Below are 25,007 nucleotides of genomic sequence, written 5' to 3' on the forward strand. Positions count from 1 at the left end.
ATTTTGTCCTCAAAGTTGATGTGTTAGAAGCAGGAAAAATGGGCAGCGTAAGGATCTGAGCGACTTTGACAAGGGCCAAATTGTGATGACTAGACGACTGGGTCAGGGCATCTCCAAAACTGCAGCTCTTGTGGGGTGTTCCCGGTCTGCAGTGGTCAGTACCTATCAAAAGTGCTCCAAGGAAGGAAAAGCGGTGAACTGGCAACAGGTCATGGGCGGCCAAGGCTCACTGATGCACGTGGGGAGCGAAGGCTGGCCCGTGTGGTCCGATCCAACAGACGAGCTACTGTAGCTCAAATTGCTGAAAAAGTGAATGCTGGTTCTGATAGAAAGGTGTCAGAACACACAGCGCATCGCAGTTTGTTGCGTATGGGGCTGCATAGCTGCAGACCAGTCAGGGTGCCCACGCTGACCCCTGTCCACTGCCGAAAGCGCCTACAATGGGCACGTGAGCATCAGAACTGGACCACGGAGCAATGGAAGAAGGTGGCCTGGTCTGATGAATCACGAGTTCAAGGTGTTGACTTGGCCTCCAAACTCCCCAGATCTCAATCCAATCGAGCATCTGTGGGATGTGCTGGACAAAGTCCGATCCATGGAGGCCCCACCTCGCAACTTACAGGACTTAAAGGATCTGCTGCTGACGTCTTGGTGACCACAGCACACCTTCAGAGGTCTAGTGGAGTCCATGCCACGACGGGTCAGGGCTATTTTGGTGGCAAAAGGGGGACCTACACAATTTTAGGCAGGTGGTCATAATACTATGGCTGATCGGTGTATATTTATACGGGACAGAACAACAGACATGAAAAGTGACAGACCAAAACAGTTTCCCGCACGGTGTTGGTTCATGTCAATTTGTTTCCACTTCATCTGGACAACACATATCCATGCCTTTATAATAAAACTGCCGCTTGTTTTCACCCTGCATTTATATACTCCGAGTTCCCCCCCACTAGGCTCTCGGAACACGTTTCTGGCTGCAGCCGGTTCCATCCGGCCCGAGATTACACTTCACATCCGGCGGGGAGGGGCTGCGCTCGGCGAGGCGGAAGCTGCGAGGCCTGGGCGACCCGACGCGCAGAAACTCCCCGACTCGACGTGCGGCAGGCTGGGGCAGCTCGCTGGAGGACTCGGAGAACAGGAACTCGTCCACACAGAGCCTCGACATCCATCCACTTTCTGACAGACAGCGAACGAGTTGCGGGCCCGACGCCTCCTGCACCTCGCATGCATTTGTTTTGATCCGGTGCCCCCGAGAAAAGCCTCCCCCGAGCCGGAGGACCCCGCGCTGTAGTGAGCCTCAGCCGCCGGAGCAGCGTCCACCACCGCCGGGGCGAGAAGCGGCTCCTCTGCGGCGCTGCCACACGCGTGTCTCAGGGTCTGCTCCCCGGTCGCGCTGGCGGAGTGATGCGCCTGCAGCCCAGCCGCCAGCACCGCCAGCACCGCCAGGCATAGTGCGACCCGGCCCGGGCAGAGCACGGACCCCAGGCATGGTGAGTACCGACAGCAGCAACACCAGCCCCGTTTCCTTCCTTTATTTGTTATCCCTGCACCGCACCTGCCTCCAGCTGCCCCGGACGTGTCGTGTCTGAGCCCGCAAGCAGATGCATTTTGGACGACTAACGTGGGCTGGTGCTGGAGCTCATACACCCCGATTAAAAGCCTCGCCCGCCCGAGCCCCGCAACGCAGAGGCTTTCATTTTTGTTCGGCCGGGTACCGTTAAGTGTAACACCTTCTAGTGGTTTCCTATTGAGCAACAGTGGAGACGAGCCATTACTTTTATAACCGTGTGTTTGTCCGCATCTGGACCCGAAGTGGCAGGCGGTGTTGCGGTGCTGTGCCCCGGGTCGGGCCGGGCCGGGTGATGCGTGAATAACGGGCCGGGCCGGGCCGGGACGCACCGGTGAGAAGCGAGATCAGGAAATGCCAGCGATGGCGTCGCTTGTGCCTCCCCTCTCTCGACCTGCTTTCAAAGGAAAGCGCGGTGCTGTGCATGTCCCAGCGCATCCCGGGTTGCATTGCTGTAAACACAGGTTTGCATGTGCACCGGTGCAGCTTTTCTCTCCTGCTCTTTTTCTGCTGTGACGCAACTGTCAGAAATGCCAGGAATGTTCCCAGTGCCAGCTCATGCCTGTTTGATGCGTAACTGTGCGTATCTCAATTTCTCTTTCTCTCTCTCACATCCTCCAGAAAGCGCATTGGGATTTTCTAGGACTCCCCCAGTTCTCTGCAAGGGTCTGAATTTGCATTTGTGATTTACAAACGCAAAATGTATTTACATGCTTTTTCTCTCTGTGGCGATATCCCATTTGTTTCAGGTTTGCTGGTGTTCCAGTGCATTGTCTTTTTTTTTTTTTAGGAGTATTCCAGCTTGGTCATAATCATCTCTGAAGATCCCATCGTGTTTGTCCTGACCATCTTTTCTGGAGATCATACCTGACTGATATAAATGGTCCCAGATTTTACAGTTGCATCACTATGTATTTCAAGATCGTAGTACAAATAGGGGCCATTTTGAAAAATCACCTTTAGTATAAAATGTATTGACATATCACTGTAGAGCTATGCAGTGCTACACTACTTCACTAGTCTTGACCATCTTTTTTTGCCAACTCTTCACACGTTATAAAAAGTCAAATAGTTGGTTTGCAGTCTGGTTCGCACTTTCAAAACTTGCAGATCTTTCGTAAAAACTAATAAACAAATGGGAAGGAGCTCTGCTGGTGACATATTCATGTTTTCCGCACGTCAGCGCAGCTCAGTGGTTTGCCTGGTGAGATGCTGTAGTTATCTAGTTGTCTAGAGTTTCCGTGCTCAGTTCGCCCATGTTAATTGGCAGGCCGAACACAAATAGTAGCGGCTAATTAGCTGGTCCTCAAATAGAAGCAGCAGTCAGGGGGTGTTTCTGCGCTGAGTCAGTGTCTCCCAGGGAGTGCTGGTGGTTTCGCACTGGTGGGGTTAGAGATGACAGGGAGCCCGCGATTCTGCAACATCTACAGCTTCCTTCGCCTGCTTGGTCCACCACTCCTTTCTGAGCGCGCTCTGCTCTGTTGTCAGTGTGTCGACGCTCTGTGCAGAAAGGGAAGTTGGTCTCTGACCTCCAGTCTAGCTCAGCACAGCTACGCAGAGTCAATTTTGACCTGGAGTGGTCTCCTTGCACTTCAACAGGTTTAGTGCAAGCTAATAAACATGAGCTAATGTCCACCCAAATATGAAGAAGGAGAAGAAAAAAAAAAGAACTAGGGCTGCAGCAGGTCAAGGTTTCAGTTCTCAGAAAGTTGCCAAGTTCTCCAGTTAAGATATTCCTTTCCATGTTGTGCCGCAGAGCCCTGTGCATCATTGGTTCACAGTCAAAATCTCCTTGTACTGAAACAGAAATCAAACCTCTCTTTATCTCAGCTTGTGCCCTTCAGATTACCTTCTGCTTATCGGAAATTCAGCGAGGGGGGCGTTCTTTAAAAGATTGGTATCAATTGACAGTTGCATCATTGCATCTCTGGTAGAGAATCGCAAAGACCTGGGCCCACAACAGCCATTTCCTTTTCCCTGTGGGACAGTTGGGTTTTCGTAGCCCGAAAAAGTAAGCTATAATAAGCAGCCAGGCCATCCCATAAAGTCCTCACAGTAACTTCACCATTTTACGTGGACGCACTGCAGCTCGGCTTTCTTTACTGAAGTCGAAAAGAAAAATACAGGTCTTAGTGATGGGGGAAAGAAACATCTAAACCACAGTGTCTGTGCATCTTCTGTTTTGCAAGAATGAACATTGTAACTAGCCTACCTGGGAAGAGGGTTGTGCTAAAGGTCCCAGTATTGTGGTGTTGTGCACCAGGAAGAAACCTGCTGCATCCAGAGGTTGAGAGGATGACTGTGATTGGCCCTTGCAGAGTAGGGCTCTTAATTGAAAGCAAACTTGAGGAAGGTCAGCTTGGGCATGCGGTGACCTGCCTAATTAAAAGGATTCCTCTGTGTCTTAGCACAACATAGACCACTGGAACAGCAGCAATTCCATTGTTCTTCCTGTAATAATGTAAACATATTAGTAGATCTGCTCCAATATAAATTATACATAAGTCTCGGCTTATCCAGTGCGGTACTCTCGGGTCAGAGGGGCTGTTTCATCTTTCCTTTCTTGTCTAATGAGTGATGTATTAATAAGGATGTGGGACTTGCACCTTGCCATGAAAGAGCTAGTTTTCATTTTTATTACGGCTGTGGAGACTTTGCACACAGGCGGTCACTTGTGTGTCATGAGGGGCAGTCGGATTACTCCAGGAACGTGCTGGAAATGTGTATGTCGAGGAAAACACCTGGACTTTGAAATGTTTCTCTTTCTCTGCTTAACAGTGGACTCACCCTTGGGGCCTAGATAAAAAAGAAAAGAAAAGCTACGTTTATCAGGGTGAATTCCCAGGGAATGTTGTGGGTTCGTCTCTGTGATCGTCCGTTCCTTTATGACTCTAATAATCTTGTTTATAGTGCAGATTTATCAGAGCCTTTAAATAGGCAAAGTTCTAACTGGTTATTTTCAGTTGACAAGCAGATGTTGAGCTGTAAGCGCTCTTTTCTCCATGTGGAAAAGAATCATTGAGGCTTCAAATTTGTTTATTGTGGATCTAAATGCAGGAGTTGCACACGTACCGAGCCCGCAGTAGCTTGGCCTTCGTTCACGGTATGTGCAAAATGCAGCCTTCCCCCTCCGTACCATTTAAAAACCATTCTGTCTCGCGGTGCAATTATCACTCCCCGCATCTGACGAACACCAGCACGTGGTGACCCCCTCGGCCTCGGTTCGGTGTGAAACCCGGTGTAAACTACGCGGTGGCTGTTTCAGGAAATGCATTGTACACTTCGCAGATTCAAGGGAGGAGAGAGAGAGAAAAAGGAACATCTTGTGACTTCAGCGATCAATGCTAAGCAGAAGTGTTGGCCGGTTCTAGGAAGACATGCTTCTCATAGCTGCGTTGAGGTGCAGAATAACTGAGTGCTTGGGTGTTGAGGGACCTTTGACCTTTGACCATGCAGCAGGGCTGAAGACCAAACCAACCTCCCTTCCCTTCTCTATGTTGCGATATCCCACTAGCCGTGCATTGTGTTCTCTGCCCTTATGTTCGTGTGGAACCAACGTACTTCTTGGTAGCCTCTAGGCTGAGACGGGTGCAGATTTCGAAGTCTGGAAAAGCAGGGCATGATCATACAAGCAGTTCAGATGTGATGCACTGCATTAGGAGCGCTGGTGCAGCACATGCTATGGGGGGCTGGTTGTGTTTAGCATTCGTGTAAACTTATCAGAATGACACGTCTCTGTGGCTGTGGTCAGTGATTCTTTGCCCTGTCTGTCTCTCCGTCTGTCCAGGCGTCGGAGGAGGCCTCGCTGCGCGCTCTGGAGAGCCTCATGACCGAGTTCTTTCACAGCTGCACCACCAACGAGCGCAAGAGGGAGATCGGTGAGTAGATTGCTGATGGGGCTGTGCCTTACACACCCGCAAAGCTGGCCGTGTGTCTTTTGACTATTAAATTGCCATCTTTAGCGATAATTGTGGGTTTTTGCTATACCTGTTTCATGCAGATTTTGGATGGTTCAATAAATGTGTGATTGTACTGATAATTGTTTGTTTCTGGTGCCCACAGAGGAGCTGTTGAATAACTTTGCACAGCAGATAGGAGCATGGAGATACTGCTTGTACTTCTTGTCCAACACCGGCAACGAGTACGTCATGATGTACAGCCTGACCGTGTTCGAGGTGAGTCCGTCACTGAAGTGTTTTGAAGGCCGATGGGAATATTTACTTGGACGAGGATTAACACTCGTGAAGAAAGGGGGCGGCTGTTGACCGCATCTGCCCCTTGCGCCTGACGCCTGTGATAAAATGCTCTGCTGCACAAAGACGTGCTTTACTGACGCACCGTTTTAAAAGACACGTGTCTCTGAGAGTTATTTTAAACGAACACATTAACACTCTGCTTTAGTTTGGTATTCTGTCAAGCTTTAATCCCGTGTCTGTGTTAAACACTGCCTGATTTACAAGGCTATAAATCTGTTTATGTTAACTTGTCATATCTGCGTGAAATTCTCTCCTTCGCAGCACTGCATTTCTGTCCGTGCCGCAGTTTTCTCTGCTCATCACGGTACCTGGGAAGTTTCTTGTGGTGTTGGGATGGCCGCGTCCCAGTGGTGCCTCGCGCTTTGAATGCATTCATTCGTCACAGCGGCACTAAGGCTGTTGTAAAATGCTTATACGAAAGTTAGTGTGGCGCTGCACTAATGAGCATCGCACGGCTTCACGTGTGCCAGTAGAAGGCATGGGGCCGCAGCGGGCCAGAGTCCTGGGTTCCTGTCGTGTGTGTGTCTGGTGTGCTGCTCATTAAGCAGGGGGAAACCGATAAAGCATGGTCGGCTGCTGTCGTCTTAGGCAGAGGGTTGGTTGCCATTGTGAGAAGATTGTGTTCAGGGCACTGTCTGCAAGGCTCTGGTCTGCAGGCCGTGATTACCGACTCCATCGTAGCTGCTGCAACAGAGCACTGCATTATGCTGTAGATCTTAAGTGAACCTGGAGGGCCGAGCTAAGGGCCTGATATCGACTATAGAGAACAGGGCCTTGTAACGGTTTCATAAAGGAGTAGCAGGGTACTTCCCATTAATCGGAGCCTGAATTATCCTCCTCCTTAAAATCTATTAGAAGTTAAATGTGACTCTTAACCTAAAGCCATAAGTGTAGACATGCAGGTTGTTTGTATTTATTAATTTAATTTCTCTTTTGTTTTTGTGTAATTACAGTGATGTACAAGGAGTCTAATTTGGGAAGTTGTAGGGATAAACATGCTTCATCAATTGACTGTTTCTTTCTAAAGGACTCTAGTCAGTGTTTATTTTTGTATAAACTGTTGTTGGCACAAATTCCTGGTGATGATATTTCTGCTATGCCTTGCTTAGCTAAAACCATCCCGACGCTGGTGCTATATTTAGGGAAATTCAGTTTTTAATGTATTGCTCACAACGCTGCAGGCTGACACACACCGTAGGATGTAAGCAGAACCGAGCGAGAGCGTGCGTCATCCCTGAGCAGCGTTGTGCCGTCCCACCCTGCACGGGGGGTTGGGTGCCCTCTTGCAGTGTGTGTCCGCTGTGTGACCGCAGGCGCCTCACCCTTCCCCATGCATTCCCTGCAGAACCTCATCAACAAGATGTGGATGGGCGTGCCCTCTCAGGACAAGATGGAGATCCGCAGCTGCCTGCCCAAGCTGCTGCTGTCTGAGCACAAGGCCATGCCATACTTCATCCGCAACAAGCTGTGCAAGGTCATCGTGGACATCGGCAGGCAGGACTGGCCCATGTTCTACCATGACTTCTTCACCAACACGCTGCAGGTAAGGGGGCCTGTTTTTCGTTTTTTTATGTTTATTAATTCAGTTTGTTGTTAATGCCTCAATAAAGCGATGTTATACATCTTTTGTTTGAAGCATATTTGGAGACTTTTGTGTAGTTATTTTTCACTCTGATGATGACCTTCACAGTTAGATGAAAAGGGAACTCTTCTGTCATACTGAGAGTAGGTTCCTGGTAGAAAGAGGCGCCTCTCGTTAGTTGCACTGCAGTTGTTCTGGTACAGAGCGCTCGGGACATTTGTTTAGTGTAGTTCCCCCCCCGCACTGATGACTGTTGTACAGGGCTGCAGTCTGGATTAGTGTTGAGGGGGAGAAAAAGGATTTAAGTCTGTACATTCACTGTCCTAAATAAAGCCGTTGTCCTGACTGCGGTGCTTTTCATGTAGTTGAACCCGTGGGTCTGGTTGGGTAGGGGGAATCGCACTGGATTGCGGTGGGATCGGGAATCTGGTGGTTAACCATTCCCATCTTAATCCCATCCTTATTTGAGTGGCAAAGATGCCAGTTATGCGCGTCACGCCACATGCTTGTCATAAATGGTGCCGTCGTCCCGGCCCCCTCGGGCAGCCGCGGCGCGTGAGCGGGAGTGCCGGGTTGTAACGCGTCTGTGTCCCGTCCACCAGCTGATCCAGTCCCCCGCCATGGCGCCGCTGGGCTTGATCCTGCTGAAGACCACGTCCGAAGAGCTGGCCTGTCCGCGGGAGGACCTGAGCGTGGCGCGCAAGGAGGAGCTGCGCAAGCTGCTGCTGGAACAGGTGCCCACCGTGCTGAGCCTGATCACGGGTGAGTCTGACGTTTCGTCCATGCCTCACGCCGCTACAACCTAATCGCTGGCTTTCACAGAGGTAGGCTTTAGTTTGTTGGCATCTGAGGGAGGCGTTGACTGGGGTTTTGCTTCATTTCTGACTTTGCAAAAACAACTGGGTGGATGAGAGAGACTGAGAAAGAGAGAGAATAAATTCCATCTCCCAGTGCTGCGGCTCGTCTGAACAATGGCACGAGGCCACAGGCTGTCGGCTCAGCGCAGTGCTGGTGCAGCAGATTCGGCTTCGCTGGCTTGTGCAAACGGTGGTGTTATGACGCATCCAGAATGAGTGTGTTGTTTTTTTTTGTATCCTGCAGGTATTCTGGAGACAATCTGGGATAAACACAGTGTTACTGCTGCCACGCCGCCGCCCTCCCCCACGTCAGGAGAAAGTGGTATGATTCAACAGTTCATCTTCTGTAAAGAGAAGGGGGTGATATCTGGTCTTATTTTAGCTCATACTGGATGGGAGTCTGTTACAGATCCATTCAGTATAGAAAAGGGGTGGGATTTATTTTCTCCCTCAGAATTAAACCGTGAAAGATCAGTGTTTTGTTTGTTTGTTTGTTTGTTTGTTTTCTGTGAATACGTGTCACGAGAGTCTGACTCATCTGAGGAAATGCCTACTTCTATGACAGTTACAGATTTCTTGTTTACTTCCCTTATTTTCCCTTGCGCTGATCTGAGTGGCCAGCCTCCCGTTGCTCACCGCTCTTCCCCTTCCTTCCTGGCCACAGGAGAGCTGCTGAGCAACCTGCTGCAGGGCCCATACTACTCCAAGCTGCTGTCCCAGCCCATCCCCGTGCTGGACGAGGAGAGCCAGCAGCTGTGCACCCTGGCACTGGACTGCCTGGCCCACCTGTTCAGCTGGATCCCGCTGTCCGCCAGCATCACGCCCTCCCTGCTGGCCACCATTTTCCACTTCGCCCGCTTCGGCTGTGACCTGCGCGGCGGGGGCAAGGGCAAGCCGGCCCCCTGCATCACTAACACCTCCGTGAACGGCAGCACGCAACTCCCGGGGGGCGGCTTGGACCGGGCCCGGCTGGGTGTGCTCGCCATGACCTGCGTCAACGAACTCATGTCCAAGAACTGCGTGCCGCTGGACTTCGAGCAGTACCTCCTGCGCATGTTCCAGCAGACCTTCTTCCTGCTGCAGAAGCTGACGCGCGAGAACAATGCCCACACGGTGAAGAGCCGCCTGGAGGCGCTCGACGAGAGGTAAGAGACCCGGACACCCACAACGGCTGTCTTGTATCGAGTGAGATGACCTCCCCGGGGCTGTGTTGATGTGTGGGACTCGGGCCTGTCTTGGACCGGCCCGTGAGGAAAGGGTTACATCTGGGGAGGCTGTCTTGTGTTCCAGGCGCTGCGTTTGTACCCCCAGGCTGCAGACGGGTTGCGTTCAGACTGGCTCTTACTCACGTCTTGCCAGTGTTTTTATTTTTTATTTTATCTTATCCTCGCTCACCCCGGAGGGCTCTGAAACTCGCCGCCTGCTTCTGGAAGGAGCTCTCGGCTTTCGGCGGGTGACGAGCCGGTGTTTTACGAGTAGCACCCAATCCCCAAACCCCAATCCCCAAATCCCCACCCCAGCCCGCTCCGGCACACCTCTCGTTGGCTCGTGCCCACTTGACGGAGGGAGCGGAGCGCCATCTGGGTGTTGTTGGAGGTGAGTGGCCGTGCGCAACTATCAGGTCTGTCTCCTCCACCCCCCCATCCCACTGCTGTCGTACCGCAGGTGCAGTGTGCCAGGGAGGACAGGTGAGACTTTATTAATTCAGCCCCCCGAAGAGGCATCGTGAGGTAAGGGGATCACTGCGTTCCCTTCTCCGGTCCGTCTGATGCTTGCCAGCTTTGGAGGGGGCGGGAGGGTGTTGGGGCTGTAAATGGGATGCTTTCTAATAGTGCCACACTAACGAGAGCTAGGACTGATTCGGTCTGGGGCTGAGCTCAGCTGACCGGCCAACTGGAGTCGTCAGAGTTGCGGTGAGAGTGGGAGATGCACACCTGGTTGTGGTGCTCAATCAAAACTGGACGGTGATTCAAAAAATAATAAAAACTAACCAGGTCTGATAGGAGGTGCTGACACTGGAAACAGACGGCACGTGTTTGCTGTATAAATAACCCTTTCTAAGTTGACCCTGAAAGCCTTGGTGCTTGGTTTTATTTATACACACTTTGGTGCTGCAGGAATGAGGTGCAATACCCAAGGCAGTTGTGTACTTATTTGTATGTGTGAGTCCTTTGGAAGATGATGAAAGGTGTGTTTGTATATTGTTGACCTGGCTGCGGTACCCCCCACTGCCCTCCACACCCCCGCTGTGTAGACATGGGGGGGCTCAGCTCAACACACCTCAACGTCCGTGTCTGGAGACAATCAAACCAGCAGTTCTCTAAAGTCTCCTTTTCTTTCTTTTTTTTTTTTATCTTCAGCCCCCTCTTCTTTGGTCACTGAACAGTTTCCATCTCTCTTTTTAATGGGCAGCATTGTAGTTAATTCAGATTAGACAGGCAGGCAGTTGTGAGTGGGACGTGATCAGTTCTGTGTGGTTGAATGAAAAGAATGAAAAAATAAATGAAACGCACTATCGGTGAAGATAACAACATTTTTTCTGTCTTTAACAGAATAAAACGATCTCGATTTGTCTGTGCACACTTACGAAAGGTTTGGTCCTCTTTCTGTGTCCTATGTGGAGATCAAATACACAACCTGCCCTGCAGTTCAATTCAATTAAACCACAACCTAAAATAAAACCCCAAAAGACGACTTTATTGTCCTCCTATATACATTTAACTGCATCAGCATTCTTTCACGTTGCATATCTTGAGGGAACACAGTCCCGTTCCTGGCACTAATTCTCAACTTGATGGATGTTTCTTCTTAAAGGGGTACTTTATCTTCCTGTTATTTCCGTTCCTTCCCTTTTGTGTTTCCTAATGAGCATGTTGTGTTCAGTTCATTTTATTTCTTCCTCCTGCTGTTTCTGCTTAGACTGTATATATGTCTGTACCATGTAAAGTACGTATTTCAGCAAAAGCAGCTGCTGAAAGTGAGGTATTAAACCAAGAGAGTATAAATTAACGAGAAAAAGTGCATTAAAGCAGCCTGCTTTCCCCAGTAGACCAGCTGTGCACAACTTTTTTTTCTCCCCATCCCCCCTCACAATCAGTCTTGAAACTGTCATTTCGGAAGGAGTTTGTTTCTCGTCGCCAAAAAATTCATATTACGCAAAATTTCGTATTACTCAGAAACCGGAGAGTCTTGTTAAAAAGCAGGTGACCTGTCAGTCCGTGCTCAGAGGTACTGCAGGAGTCTTTGTAGGCCAGGGTTGATCTTTTCTCTCCACTTGGCTAAAAGTGGCTCTTGACTAGCATGTCTTTTCTGCTGTATTTCAGGTGTTTGGAGTGAAGGGTTGCTGGTCCCTTAGGTAATTGTTGAAGGGGTTTTATTTGTATTTAAAAACTATTCTTTAGTTGTATTGTTTCGTAGCTTGTTTTGTATCTGGCTGCTGTCCTTTTTTCCAGTTTTCTTTCTTTTGTATGCAAAAGGGATTCTGAATGAGTCATTTCTAATTGTACAGTTCAGAAATTACTTCAGTTATAATTCATATTACATCTCGTATTTATGAATAACATTTTTTTGCATCTGCTTCGCTCTGCCCTCTGGTCTGATCCGTCTCCGTTTCTCGGTCTGTTTTTGACACGCAGCTACGTGGAGAAGTTCACCGACTTCCTGCGCCTGTTCGTCAGCGTACACCTGCGGCGGATCGAGTCCAACGCTCAGTTCCCGGTCGTGGAGTTTCTGGCTCTGCTCTTCAAGTACACCTTCCACCAGGTAAGAGCGCCTCTCATTAGAGTCCTGCAAGCCGCCTTGCCCTGGTATGTACTTCTGTAACTGATCCAGACGCTACTTCATGGTGCATCTAGTCAGCCTTCCCAAGCACGTCTCTGTTAACCCAGAACTGTCACTCCAGGTTTTGTTATCCTTACCTGGTAGTTGAGTTTACTCAGCAGGGGGTTTGGTTTGTAATGATGTCGTAGGATCTTGAAAACCTCAGTCAAGTCTCTATAATCTCTATTCCCACCCCCCATCTTCCTGTGCTCGTCTCTGAGACGGAACGCTAGGTTCTACTTCCCTTTCCGTGCGAATCCGTATGCTACACTGAAGGAGATGAAAACCACATTAGTGTCCACTAGTCCTGCCACGTGTCCCTCTGCCGACACCTACGTGACCCTTTGCCCTGTTATATCAGAGAAGGTACTTATTCTTGGCTGGAAGCTGACAGTGGTCGACTTGCTTCAGGATAAAATAATTCGTAGCTTCCTCTGTGAGGGGAAACCCCGGCCGCGACGGCCTCTGATCCCACGGCACCTGTGTACAGTTGCGGCTGCAGAGACCGATGGTTTGATAAGGAATTATTTTGCAGCCGCGCTTCCCTTCCGCGTTACTCTTATCTGGAGAGATTGTTCTGCTTTTGTAAAAAGGTAGCGCTCTTGCAAAAATGAAAAATGAGATAAGTTAGCAGATGTGAACCTGAAGGTGCCCCATCCAGGCCCATCTTTAGGCAGAACCCCAGAACGGTTTACTCCTCATGCAGTGTCTCAGATGTGTGAAATAAACAAGACAGGAATTAAGTATTTTTCTTTGCTGTGAAGGACCTTATCCCATGACTGCCTGTGTTTCCCTGTTGTGTGCTTGCAGCCGACCCATGAAGGCTATTTCTCCTGCCTCGATATCTGGACCATCTTCCTGGACTATCTGACCACTAAGATCAAGAGCCGCCTGGCTGACCGAGACAGCGTTCTAAACAGGTATTGGACGTTTGGATATCGCAGTTACGGTTGCTTTTGTTACTCCCCTATAGAGCTTGCATAACCAAGAAGGACGAACGCCTTCCCTAATCGCTTCAGCTTATCTGACGATCGCTGAGTTTTACCCGCCAGGTGAAGCTGCACTGTGTTCCACAGCGTTGGGACCGTTTCAAAATGTACCAAAACCATTTCCTTGTCGTTTTAAATTTCAGTTTAGTGGATCGCAGGAGTGGATCGGGGGGGGGGAGGGTTCACTGAAAGAACTTTAAATGTCAAAAAGAGCTTCCCTCTGAGACTAAACATTTGTTTCCTTTTTTCATCCACAGTAGCAAGATAGTGACCTTAACTATTATAGAACTTGTTATAATTACAGTGTGGTGTAGCTAAACTCTCCTGCAATAACGTTCTGAATCTGTAAGCTCATGAGCCGTAGATGTTTCTGTTGAAGAAAAGGTTTGAAAAGAGAGCCACAGTGCGGTTTCACTCTTTGCGGCCGTACGTCTTCACTTCCTGCTCTCTCAGTCATAGTGATCCGCCACATCCGTCTGTAATTCTTGTCTCGCTGTGACACTGCGCAGGAGCACGGCCCACATTATACTCTTGAAATACCCATAAAAAAACTAAAATATAACTTAATTCCTGTGTTGTGTGTGTATGTGTGTCTGGGAGCTACAGTTTTTTGGCATGTTGATATCGGGTAGAAGCTCTTTCTTCAGTGTGGAATTCCCCTTGCAGTGGGGAAAATAACTATCCTATAGAACCGAACTGAAATAGAACAAAGTGCAATTAGACCCGTAATACTTACTGCATTTATGGATGGCGTAACAATGATTGTTTTTGGACATGACTGTTTTCATTGCCTAAAATGGCATGTGGTGCCTTTTAACCCGTCCCTTATTAGAATGGGGAAGATTGAAGCCTCCAGGGGGCAGCGTAGGATTGGTTTTGTTTGTGTGTGTGTGTGTCGGAGGCGTGAATGTTAAGGTTTGCGATGACTTTTGGTTTTACCTGTATTTGGAATGGACACAACCCACTGGTGGCCGGGAGATTGGGAATGGTCTCGTGATGTTTCTTTCGTTTGTTTTGGCTGCTGGGTGTCGGAGCGATGCTGTGACTCGCACGACAGCCAGTCTGTACTTCGCAGGCAGACACTCAGAGCGATCTCGTGATGTGTCGGTGTTACTGAGTATCAATCAAGACTGTTATCCTGCCAGAGGAAGCCGTGCATATACACAATGTGAGGGAATGACTACCCGGTACTTGAAACAATCCTCCCGTCCCCAGGCACAACGTCACGCTCTCCGTCCGTGCTCCTCTGTGGGAATTGTACCCGTTTCCACGAGACACTTACGTTCACTGACCCTCTCTCCACCCCCGTGGCTGTGTTCGCCTCGACCCCTGAGTGTCATGTTCTCCCTCGCGCAGGTATAAGGATGCCCTGGTGTTGCTGCTGAGGGAGGTGCTGAACCGGATCCAGTTCCGCTACAACCAGGCCCAGCTGGAGGAGCTGGACGATGAGACGCTGGACGATGATGTAAGATTCCTCTGCTGGCCAGACCTGCGTTAGGCCGAGCCTTTTGCGGAAGGCAGTGTGACGCACCACACAGACGCTGCACGATTCACTTTGACGCACCCCACACCTGGCACAGTGTAGCAAGAGCTAAAACAGGCTTTATGCGTGATTGGTACAACAATCTCACACATTTTCTTACTGGTGATCGTCTAGTGTTGCGATCCTGAACTCTCTCTCTCGCTCTCTCTAGCAACAAACGGAATGGCAGCGCTACCTGCGGCAGAGTCTGGAGGTGGTGGCCAAGGTGATGGAGCTCCTCCCCTCCCACGCTTTCTCCACGCTGGTAAGTCTGCCCACCTGTGTGGCAGGGGGTCTGTCTGTACACGGGCCGATACGGTTGTCCGTCAAAAGCAACCAGCTGAACGTGTTCACGGCTCCTCTGCCTTCATCCTGAAAGCCGGGCCTAGCGGCGCTCGTTGACCGGCTTGGTAAAGTGTATCGCTTGTTACGGGGCCGAGGATTGATTGCTGCGTCTTACGCTCTCTCTCCTCGCAGTTCCCCGTCCTGCAGGACAATCTTGATGTCTACCTGGGGCTGCAGCAGTTCATAGTCACCACAGGCACAGGTGAGGACGCGCCCCCCCCCCCCCCCGCCGTAGTGTGTTCCCGGTGACCGTGTGGAGCCAGAGACAATCTTCTAGGCACCGCCGCCTGTGTGACGCGTCTGTGCATTCGTCTCCTCCCCCCCGCAGGTCGGAGGCTGAACATCACAGCAGAGAATGACTGCCGGCGGCTGCACTGCGCACTGCGGGACCTGAGCTCGCTGCTGCAGGCCGTGGGGCGGCTGGCCGAGTACTTCATCGGGGACGTCTTCGCCGCCCGCTTTAACGACGCGCTCACTGTGGTGGAGAGGTGAGAGCCGCCTCTCTGGGTCACCTTTCGTGTGCCATGCCGCGGTACCGTTTCCCGTGGGCTCAGTGTTCATCTGCAGGAGGGCAGTGGTGGCCATGTATGTGTTGGTCTAAACTGGAGTATGTTGGAGTATTGCTTCGGTTTATATACATTTTTCACCCATAACTGAAAATGGGGACAGGAAACGGTCACATCTGTTATCCTGCTTATACGATGGGTTTAAATCTGAAAATGATGTTCTTGTACATGTCTTTTAAATTACTTTTAGCCTAGTTAGAGATCTAAAACTTGTTTTCTTTATTGATTTCCGAGTTCTCCCCAGGCATTTTAATAATACTATTATCCTATTTGCTGCATCACACAGTCAGAATCGGATTAACCTTCCCTTCCTGTGGGTCACAGTGCACTATTATTAGCTGGGAACCCTCTGTTCTCGGGAGTTAGTTTAATGTTAGCAGTGTATAAACTGAGCTGCAAATAAGCCACACGAGAGGGTAACTTCTCCTTCCCATAGAGAGCCCTTTATGTCCCCCAGTCAGTTGAATTACTCAGATTTGATTACCGAAGGAACTCCAGGGCACGGTGGCCATGTGACGCTTGAGTTCGGCTCCGAGGTTTGCGTGTGTTTTTTTTATTTTATTTTTTTCCTCGTTTCATTTCAGCTTGTCTCTTTGCTCCCTCCCTCTCTTCCTGTCTGCAGGCTAGTGGAGGTGACCTGCTATGGCTCCCAGATCAGCCTGTACGATCTGGAGACCGCGGTGCCGTCCGTGCTGAAGCCGGACCTCATCGATGTGTGAGTATCCAGCCACTTTAAATCTGCGTTCCGGGGTGAGCGTGTCTCCCTCGACCTCGTCTGACGCCTCCAGTAACTTTTAGTGACTCGGGGTGATTAAAGTGTACTATTGCAGCCTCTTCCAGAAGAATTTGAATTGTGGAGATGTTACACAACACCACCAGATATCTTGTTGCTAATTTCACAAGGGCACTTAAGTTTATAGCACCAACGTCTGGATAGGTTTGTTAAGGCACTGTAAACGATCGACAGCCAGCCTTCCTTGCCACCTTTCAGTTTACAGCGTCCTGGACTGGGCGGGGGGCCAAAATGCGTTTAAATCTCGTCTCCCCCCGTGTCTTCCCAGGCACGCTCAGTCGCTGGCCGCCCTGCAGGCCTACTCGCACTGGCTGGCTCAGTTCTACAGCGAGGTGCACCGGCAGAACCAGACGCGCTTCGTCACCCTCATCACCTCCGCCATGGACGCCACCGCGCCCCTCATCAGCGCCAAGGTGAGCGTCCGCGCCCTCAAGGGCCGGGAGAGGGCAGGCGAGCTCGGAGCGAGAGCCCTGATCACTGCCGTTTTAATCTTGTTCAGGTACCCGAGAAGCTGCTCCTGTCGGCGTGCCACCTGATGGTGTCGATCGCCACCACGGTGCGGCCCGTGTTCCTGGTGACGGTGCCGGCCGTGCAGAACGTCTTCAATCTGATCACAGACAGCTCTGCGCGGCGGCTCCCCCCTGAGGTCGGCCCACCCCCCCACTGCATCAAACACACGGCACTGCTTTAGAGTTTAAGACGCTTACTGCTTTAATTTGCTTTGATTTTCTGGGGGGGGTTAGAAAAAGCCAAACTCCTGCTTTTCATTAAACGGTCATTTGAAACTCATTCACTTAAACTTGTTTCCTAGTGGGGGAGATCTCTGCTCTCCCTATGAAAGCCCTCCCTTTGTCAGAGAGTGGTATCTGATCGAATTTAGACGGTCGTCAACGGGTTATTTACGGTCCCTGGCGGAGATTGCGAACGAGATTGGCTCGGCTTCCCCGTTGACATGCGTTTGTGTGTGTTCCTGCCCTCAGGCTCAGGTGCTGGTGTGCCGGGCGCTGTCCAACATGCTGCTGCTGCCCTGGCCGAACCTCCCCGAGAGCGAGCAGCAGTGGCACACGCGCTCCACCAACCATGGCAACCTCCTGGCGGCCCTCACGCGCCACTACCGCCAGCTAAGGGGCAGCGCCAACCTGCAGCAGCAGCAGCGCCGCCTGGGCCCGGAAGACAGTGAGTGTCCTCGCCCGCAGTTCTTTCTCGCCGGCGGCTCCCGGGGCCGTCCGAGTGAGCGATTTTGTCTGACCGTGGCGCCTCTCTCTGTGGCAGTGAAAGCGGTGCTGCACCAGACGCTGCGCATCCTGTGGGACATCGTGGACAGCATCTCGGGGGAGTCCACCAAGGCCCGGCAGGTGTGCTACCAGTCCCTGCAGGAGTCCGTGCAGGTCTCCCTGGCCCTCTTCCCCGTCTTCATCCACCAGCCAGGTACTGGACATGGCTCGGTTTTCACGCCTGCCTGGTCTTTCACTCTTTACTTTTGCAACACTTTACTTCTGTGACACTGAGTGAGTTGTGTGTTCAATAATGATGTAAATAGTCTTAGAATTCTTCAATTTGAACCATATCTTGATTAAATAGTTCCCAGCCTACCTATTGGTTCAGGATTATTGATCTAGGATCCTATAGTAAATCTGTCAATATGAGAGGGGTTTTAATTATTTAAGATAACGTTTTCTGATATCTGACCTTGGATTAAATGTTCTTCTTTGAAATGACAGAGCCACTGAACTAATCGTAATATTATGATTCGCCTTGATTGTCACCAAGCTCTGATTGTGTTTCTCCTCCTCTCCGATGGCGTCGCTCCCCAGATGTGACGGACGAGATGCTGACTTTCTTCCTCACCCTGTTCCAAGGCTTGAGGGTACAGATGGGAGTCCCTTTCACAGAGCAGATCATCCAGACTTTCCTGAACATGTTCACCAGGTAGCGTCCATTTCTGTGAGGAGAGCTTGCGATATTACACTATTTTGATGTGGTTGAATGCACTTTGGGGTGGAAAATTGAGCCAAATCAATGAAGGCCGTTTCCATTCAGCCTGGAAGCAGAGGTATACGTATTTGGATTCCGTCTGAATTTTGGAAATGTACTGTATTTGTCTTTTTGTGTGACTTGAAGGGGTGGATGTGACTTGTCCCTGTTCCCAAACATCTTTGATCTCCAAAACACGTCAGAATTCCTCAGAGAGCTTAAACCGGCCACAAAGACACACTCTCGATCGTGGCCAAGTGCGTCCGTGTCCGATTGCGTCTCTGAGCGCTGTGTAGGTCTGCCGCTCCGTTCGCGCACATGTGTGGGCATACGATCTGTGTGGACTTCCTCCCGGGAGCGCTTTTATTCTCTGCTTGTGAATCATCGTGCGTGCGCGTGGGAGAGCGCTTCGGCATTTGTTCGTTTAAGTGGAGCTTATTTTCATTTGCCTTTGAAATAGCTCCACCGCGTTTGCGCCAAGTCAGCATCTGAAATAAACGCTACACCCACCCTGTTTATGTTTGGCCTGTTTGGGGTGAATGGGAAGGCATTCTTGTAGTTCATTGCAGTTCATTATTGTATTGTGTAAGCACAAGGGTTTAGGGTTGGGACGGTTTCCCGGGGTGCAGAGAGCCTGACTGTGTGTGTGTCCTGTCCTGTCCTGTGCCGCACAGGGAGCAGCTGGCGGAGAGTATCCTGCAGGAGGGCAGTGCCGGGTGCAGGGTGGTGGAGAAGTTCCTGAAGATCCTGCAGGTGGTGGTGCAGGAACCGGGCCAGGCCTTCAAGCCCTTCCTGCCCAGCATCATCTCACTCTGCATGGAGCAGGTCTACCCCATCGTGGCCGAGGTGAGACGGACCTCGGGGCCGGGTTTTGGCGAGGGTGGAAGTGGGTGCAGTTCAGCACGGGAGACTCAGACCAGGAAGTGCCAGGCAGGGCTCTCTGGGGTTTTGTTTTGTCATGGGGCTGTGATCCTGGTTGGGTAGGTTCAGACTCCTCACCCTCGTCTCTGTGTCTGTCCAGCGCTCCTCTCCGGACGTGAAGGCGGAGCTATTCGAGCTGCTGTACCAGGTGTTGCACCACAACTGGAGGTACTTCTTCAAGTCATCTGTGCTGGCCAGTGTCCAGAGGGGAGTGTCGGAGGAGCCCATGGAGAACGAGGCCCAGTTCATCGCCACCATGCAGGTCAGGAGCCGCTGTTTGACCTCTGTCCTGTCCCGCCCCTCTTTGAACGGGCAACTGTGTAATCTCTCATCGCAGGGTGCTTACATCCTCTGCTTCTGTTTTTATTTATTCTTCCGCTCTTAAACCTTTAACTCAATCACATTTACATTAATTTGGTTCATGTTTTGGATAATCATCTACCACTTGCACTCCTATCGAAACAGGCCGTACAGATTATGTTCTTGAGCAAAAGGTTTTGTCTGCTCGCTCTCTGTGTTATAAAGTGTGCCTGGGGCTGCTGTAGCTTGTCAATAAGGACTTCAGAAGAAAAATAATACTTCCCACAGCCAGTTGGGAATGAATTGTCAGTCGTGGCACATCATCGGGCTGTATGGCACGGGCATGCGTCGGACAAGGCCGTCCCCTCACTGCTCACTGCATTGGTCTCTGTGTTCCCCAGGCGTTCGGCCAGTCGTTCCTGCAGCCGGACATCCACATCTTCAAGCAGAACCTGTCGTACCTGGAGGCCCTGAACAGCAAGCACAAGCTCTACCACAAGGTGAGTGTGGAGGAGGGGAACTTGTACACTACATGAAGATAATTTTTGAGTGAATGACCTTGCAACCTCAATGGCTACAGAAGCTGCTGGCCTGTCTCCCTGTCCCTCTGACGGCCTGCCTGTGTGCTTTTCCCCCGCAGAAGCTCTTCCGCACCACCATGCTGTTCCACTTTATCAACGTGCTGCTGCAGGTGCTGGTGCACAAGAGCCACGACCTGCTGCAGGACGAGATCGCCCTGGCCGTCTACAACATGGCCTCCGTGGACTTCGACAGCTTCTACTCCGCCTTCCTGCCCGAGTTCCTCAACAGCTGCCAGGGGGTGGACGCCAACCAGCGCACCGTGCTGGGCCGCAACTTCAAGATGGAGCGGGTAGGTGCAGCTGTAGTACCCTGCTTACTTTGTGTAACAAAATCTAGATCATGAGAGCTTTGGTCAGGTTTCATTTCTCTTTTATATATATATTATTTATTTATTAGCGGACACCCTTATTCATTATATATACACGTCTTAGTCCCAGTCTCTGTCTCTGTCTCTCTTAGTCTGTCTCTCTCTGTGCGTTTCTCTCAAGAATTGTTGAAAGCATCTTGGTTTAAACCGCACCAGCACGTCCAGTCCTTGTGAAGCGCATGTGTGTGACCGCAGTTGTGTACTGACGCTGTTCTGTCCCTCGCTCCCCGCAGGACCTGCCCTCCTTCACTCAGAGCGTGCACAGGCTGGTGAATGACCTGCGCTACTACCGGCTGTGTAACGGCAGCCTGCCTCCCGGGACCGTGAAACTATAGCAGCCGGCGCCGCCACCCGGACTCTGTCCCACCTCCGGCCCACTGCACGCTCCAGGACCGGCTGCTGCGCACGGGGGCTGCCGAGAGGCCAGCGTGGGGGTCACCTGCACCTTGACGTCCACACATTTCAGTGGATTTTACCCCGTTTCAGCTTCAGTGTTTTTTAATTAGGAATCTCCCGTGCGTTTGTGGATGCCAACGATCATGAGGCCAAAAGGCAAGCGGTGGAGCAGGACTATGTACGGCCCCCTGTGTCATTCCTGTGCTCCCGTGGGCGCCGCGGGGGCTGCCTGTGTTTCAGCACTTTTCTGGACTTCTTAGGGTTGTTTATTTTAAAAAGTTTTCAGTTGTCGTCGTTTTATTTGCCTTCTCAGTTCTTCATCTCCAAAGGAGACTCGCATCTGCATTTTTAGTTCATATCATTCCAGTCTGATACTGAAGAACCACGCCTGAGGAATAAAGTGCTTTTGGTAACAGACTCGTCGGACGGACAGAAACGGATTGTTTTTTGTTTTTGTTTTTCGTCTTTATTTTTATTTTTTTATTCGTTATTGTCGTCATGATTGGTATTATGATTGTCATTTTGGACTTGGCCATTGTCTTTGAATGTCTCTTTTAACCTGCTCTGTTTGTACAGTTCACCTTTCTTACATTGAGGACATTTATTAAAATGGAAATGTTTTGTTTAAATGTGGAAACCTTGAACTGCAGCTCTGGTATTTATTTTGATGTTTGGGACGGATCATCTTTTCACGCCTAACTTGGCACGATGCATTTGAGACGAGGTTATTGGCTCTCAGAGGTTGAAAGGCACAACAAAGAAACGAGAATAATTATTAATAATTGTTTGTCCAAAAGTGTGTTGCATCCATAGGTTACGTTCCCCATTTTAAAGGCAAACTGCAGCCTAAACCCCAACCCTGTCCAAAACCCAGTGTCAAGCCAGGCCCATACAGTCCTATACCAGATTCAGTTCAATCAGTAATAAAGCAATCGCAACATTAATAAAACCTATATATTGCAGTTGATTCACCTGACACCCCTATAATATTCAGTATCTTTTTTCTGAGCTGAAAGTGTGTAATGTGGTGGCACAAGATCTGATGTGGCGAGACTAAGGCTTGAGACCCGGCTACATTATTTTAACCGTTTTAACCAAAGCTTCTGTCTAGGAGTTGCTGCCTTTTATCATTTGTCATTGAATTTTCTACATGGGCTGTTTTTAATGTGTTTATATTATATATATATATATATACACACTCACCTAAAGGATTATTAGGAACACCATACTAATACTGTGTTTGACCCCCTTTCGCCTTCAGAACTGCCTTAATTCTACGTGGCATTGATTCAACAAGGTGCTGAAAGCATTCTTTAGAAATGTTGGCCCATATTGATAGGATAGCATCTTGCAGTTGATGGAGATTTGTGGGATGCACATCCAGGGCACAAAGCTCCCGTTCCACCACATCCCAAAGATGCTCTATTGGGTTGAGATCTGGTGACTGTGGGGGCCAGTTTAGTACAGTGAACTCATTGTCATGTTCAAGAAACCAATTTGAAATGATTGGACCTTTGTGACATGGTGCATTATCCTGCTGGAAGTAGCCATCAGAGGATGGGTACATGGTGGTCATAAAGGGATGGACATGGTCAGAAACAATGCTCAGGTAGGCCGTGGCATTTAAACGATGCCCAGTTGGCACTAAGGGGCCTAAAGTGTGCCAAGAAAACATCCCCCACACCATTACACCACCACCACCAGCCTGCACAGTGGTAACAAGGCATGATGGATCCATGATCTCATTCTGTTTACGCCAAATTCTGACTCTACCATCTGAATGTCTCAACAGAAATCGAGACTCATCAGACCAGGCAACATTTTTCCAGTCTTCAACTGTCCAATTTTGGTGAGCTTGTGCAAATTGTAGCCTCTTTTTCCTATTTGTAGTGGAGATGAGTGGTACCCGGTGGGGTCTTCTGCTGTTGTAGCCCATCCGCCTCAAGGTTGTACGTGTTGTGGCTTCACAAATGCTTTGCTGCATACCTCGGTTGTAACGAGTGGTTATTTCAGTCAAAGTTGCTCTTCTATCAGCTTGAATCAGTCGGCCCATTCTCCTCTGACCTCTAGCATCAACAAGGCATTTTCGCCCACAGGACTGCCGCATACTGGATGTTTTTCCCTTTTCACACCATTCTTTGTAAACCCTAGAAATGGTTGTGCGTGAAAATCCCAGTAACTGAGCAGATTGTGAAATACTCAGACCGGCCCATCTGGCACCAACAACCATGCCACGCTCAAAATTGCTTAAATCACATTTCTTTCCCATTCAGACATTCAGTTTGGAGTTCAGGAGATTGTCTTGACTAGGACCACACCCCTAAATGCATTGAAGCAACTGCCATGTGATTGGTTGGTTAGATAATTGCATTAATGAGAAATTGAACAGGTGTTCCTAATAATCCTTTAGGTGAGTGTATATATATATAATAGAAAATACTTTGTGATCATTACAGTAAAGAACCAATGCTTGCATACAGGAAGACGAGCCGTGACCATTTCCACTCTTAAAAACTGCTGTAGCTCGTCGTGCTGTTGTTTTTATTATCAGTCCCATGGTTTTCAATGAGTGCTGGAAGGAGAGAAGGGTAATTTAAAACCCATCTGACACCTGGGCTTACTGGCAACCATGCCTACCTTTAGTTACGTATTATTCGATGTGCTTCCAGTGGGATCTACATTTTAATATCACGACAGTATAATCAAGGGCAGTGTGGCAGACCTAAATATACATGTGTATTTAAATGTATTTCTAAGCATATAAAAAGCTAATTTCCTTTTCCTACATGCCTGGGGTACATTGAGTTCTCGTGTGCATCATGTTTTCCGGAGATATCCTTTTTCATCTGGAACTTGTCTACATTTTCCATGCAACTAAAAGAAACGGCTCTGTACGCCGGTCGGCTGCGATGCCTGCCATTTGAGCCTCCCAGCTGGGGACGTCTAGGCCTCAGTTGTGTGGGTCCCAAAGAAAGAGACCGTTGGATGAATTGTAATCCTATTACCTAGTTAATATGTGAGGGTCCATATTGCAAGACTCTCTGTGTCATCTGACTCAGCTCCTCAGTCTTGCAAAGGGGGACGTGACCCAACTTGATAAGGGGCTTACATTCCAGGCTGCACTTTCCTTTTTCTTTGTTAATCTTAGTGGCCAAATGCTATGCACTCTGAGGGCACAGGGAAGGGCAGAGGATTTGACTTGCAACATGGCATGTTTGCTGAGCCATCGTGGAGCGAGGCCAGGGGGCGACATCTGGGTATAGCTGTTCTTTGGGGCACGTGTTGCCTGCATGACAAGTGAACTACTTTTGCAGTGAGATCAAGAGCAATCAGTATTGCGTTGGGATACTCATGCAGCTGAAGTGGAAACAGCTTTATAATAGTTTTCCAACTCTAAACCAGTAATGTGGAAAGGACGGCCATTTAAGGAAACTAGGTAACCGTGCATTGGAGTCATATAAATAGTTATCTTGCCTGGATACAGAAACTTAGCTCACTTGTAAGCAGCTCCTCTTATAATGTAGAAACGGAAGCATCCCACTCACCTGGTGGATAACTATTAAAATGTGGTCTTCTAACAATAACAACATTGGCAGTGTTTCTGGCCTAGTTGGGGGGCGAATCTGTGCCGACGCGACTCCCACCAATCACCTGGAGTATGTACCTCCCGCCACACAAAAGAGTCAACAAGGGCAGCGAGTTTGAGCAGAACAGAGGTGAGGTGGAGAAAGTTCAAGGACAGGAGCTATTCCATAACCACAGCGGAGGTCTCCTAATGGCTGGGCGCAGGCTGGTGGAGGTGTCCGCCCCTCGCTGTGCGCACACGGAGCAGACAAACACGGCTCTGGTCAACAAACTGACGGGCTGCCGTGTCAATGACCACGCTGGGGGAACACAGTCACTGTACCCTTACCCTCTCACAGTGGACTTGGATGGGGGGAGGTTGTCACAATTGTGTGACCATCAGTCCTTTGCTGGCATTAGTGCAAAGCCTGTTAAAGGTGGGTAAACATGAACCAGTCTGGGGGGTGCAAGAACCGTTATTAAAAAAACACATTGACATCTCTATTCTCTACCCATGCAGTGAAGCTCCCCCTGGTTGGCAGTGACTTTGCATTGCGCATAATTATTTGCATGACAAAAGGTTAATTTCTAATGCAACCTG

General features: G+C 49.7%; 1 protein-coding gene across 1 annotated transcript; it reads left to right on the forward strand.

Annotated features, from left to right (window-relative positions):
- The first annotated feature begins 1,031 nt into the window (after positions 1-1,031).
- Positions 1,032-21,479, forward strand: xpo6 (exportin 6). Its single transcript, XM_066690210.1, has 24 exons — positions 1,032-1,496; positions 5,361-5,451; positions 5,636-5,748; positions 7,175-7,372; positions 8,014-8,173; positions 8,513-8,590; positions 8,933-9,413; positions 11,904-12,030; positions 12,898-13,007; positions 14,433-14,541; positions 14,771-14,863; positions 15,076-15,145; positions 15,272-15,431; positions 16,132-16,224; positions 16,571-16,715; positions 16,802-16,948; positions 17,283-17,478; positions 17,575-17,730; positions 18,117-18,231; positions 18,951-19,122; positions 19,298-19,459; positions 19,899-19,997; positions 20,138-20,368; positions 20,680-21,479. The coding sequence occupies exons 1-24, from the start codon at positions 1,494-1,496 to the stop codon at positions 20,779-20,781; spliced, it is 3,411 nt and encodes a 1,136-aa protein (XP_066546307.1). The 5' UTR covers positions 1,032-1,493; the 3' UTR covers positions 20,782-21,479.
- Positions 21,480-25,007: the final 3,528 nt, after the last annotated feature.

This window comes from Amia ocellicauda, chromosome 17, assembly GCF_036373705.1.
Source record: "Amia ocellicauda isolate fAmiCal2 chromosome 17, fAmiCal2.hap1, whole genome shotgun sequence".
NCBI classification, from domain to species: Eukaryota; Metazoa; Chordata; class Actinopteri; order Amiiformes; family Amiidae; genus Amia; species Amia ocellicauda.

Excerpts from the sequence above, each read along its gene's own strand:
- xpo6 (XM_066690210.1), top strand. Across the intron at positions 16,716-16,801 it reads CGCCCCTCATCAGCGCCAAG|GTACCCGAGAAGCTGCTCCT; the intron begins GTGAGCGTCCGC and ends AATCTTGTTCAG. Across the intron at positions 19,998-20,137 it reads AGCACAAGCTCTACCACAAG|AAGCTCTTCCGCACCACCAT; the intron begins GTGAGTGTGGAG and ends TTTCCCCCGCAG.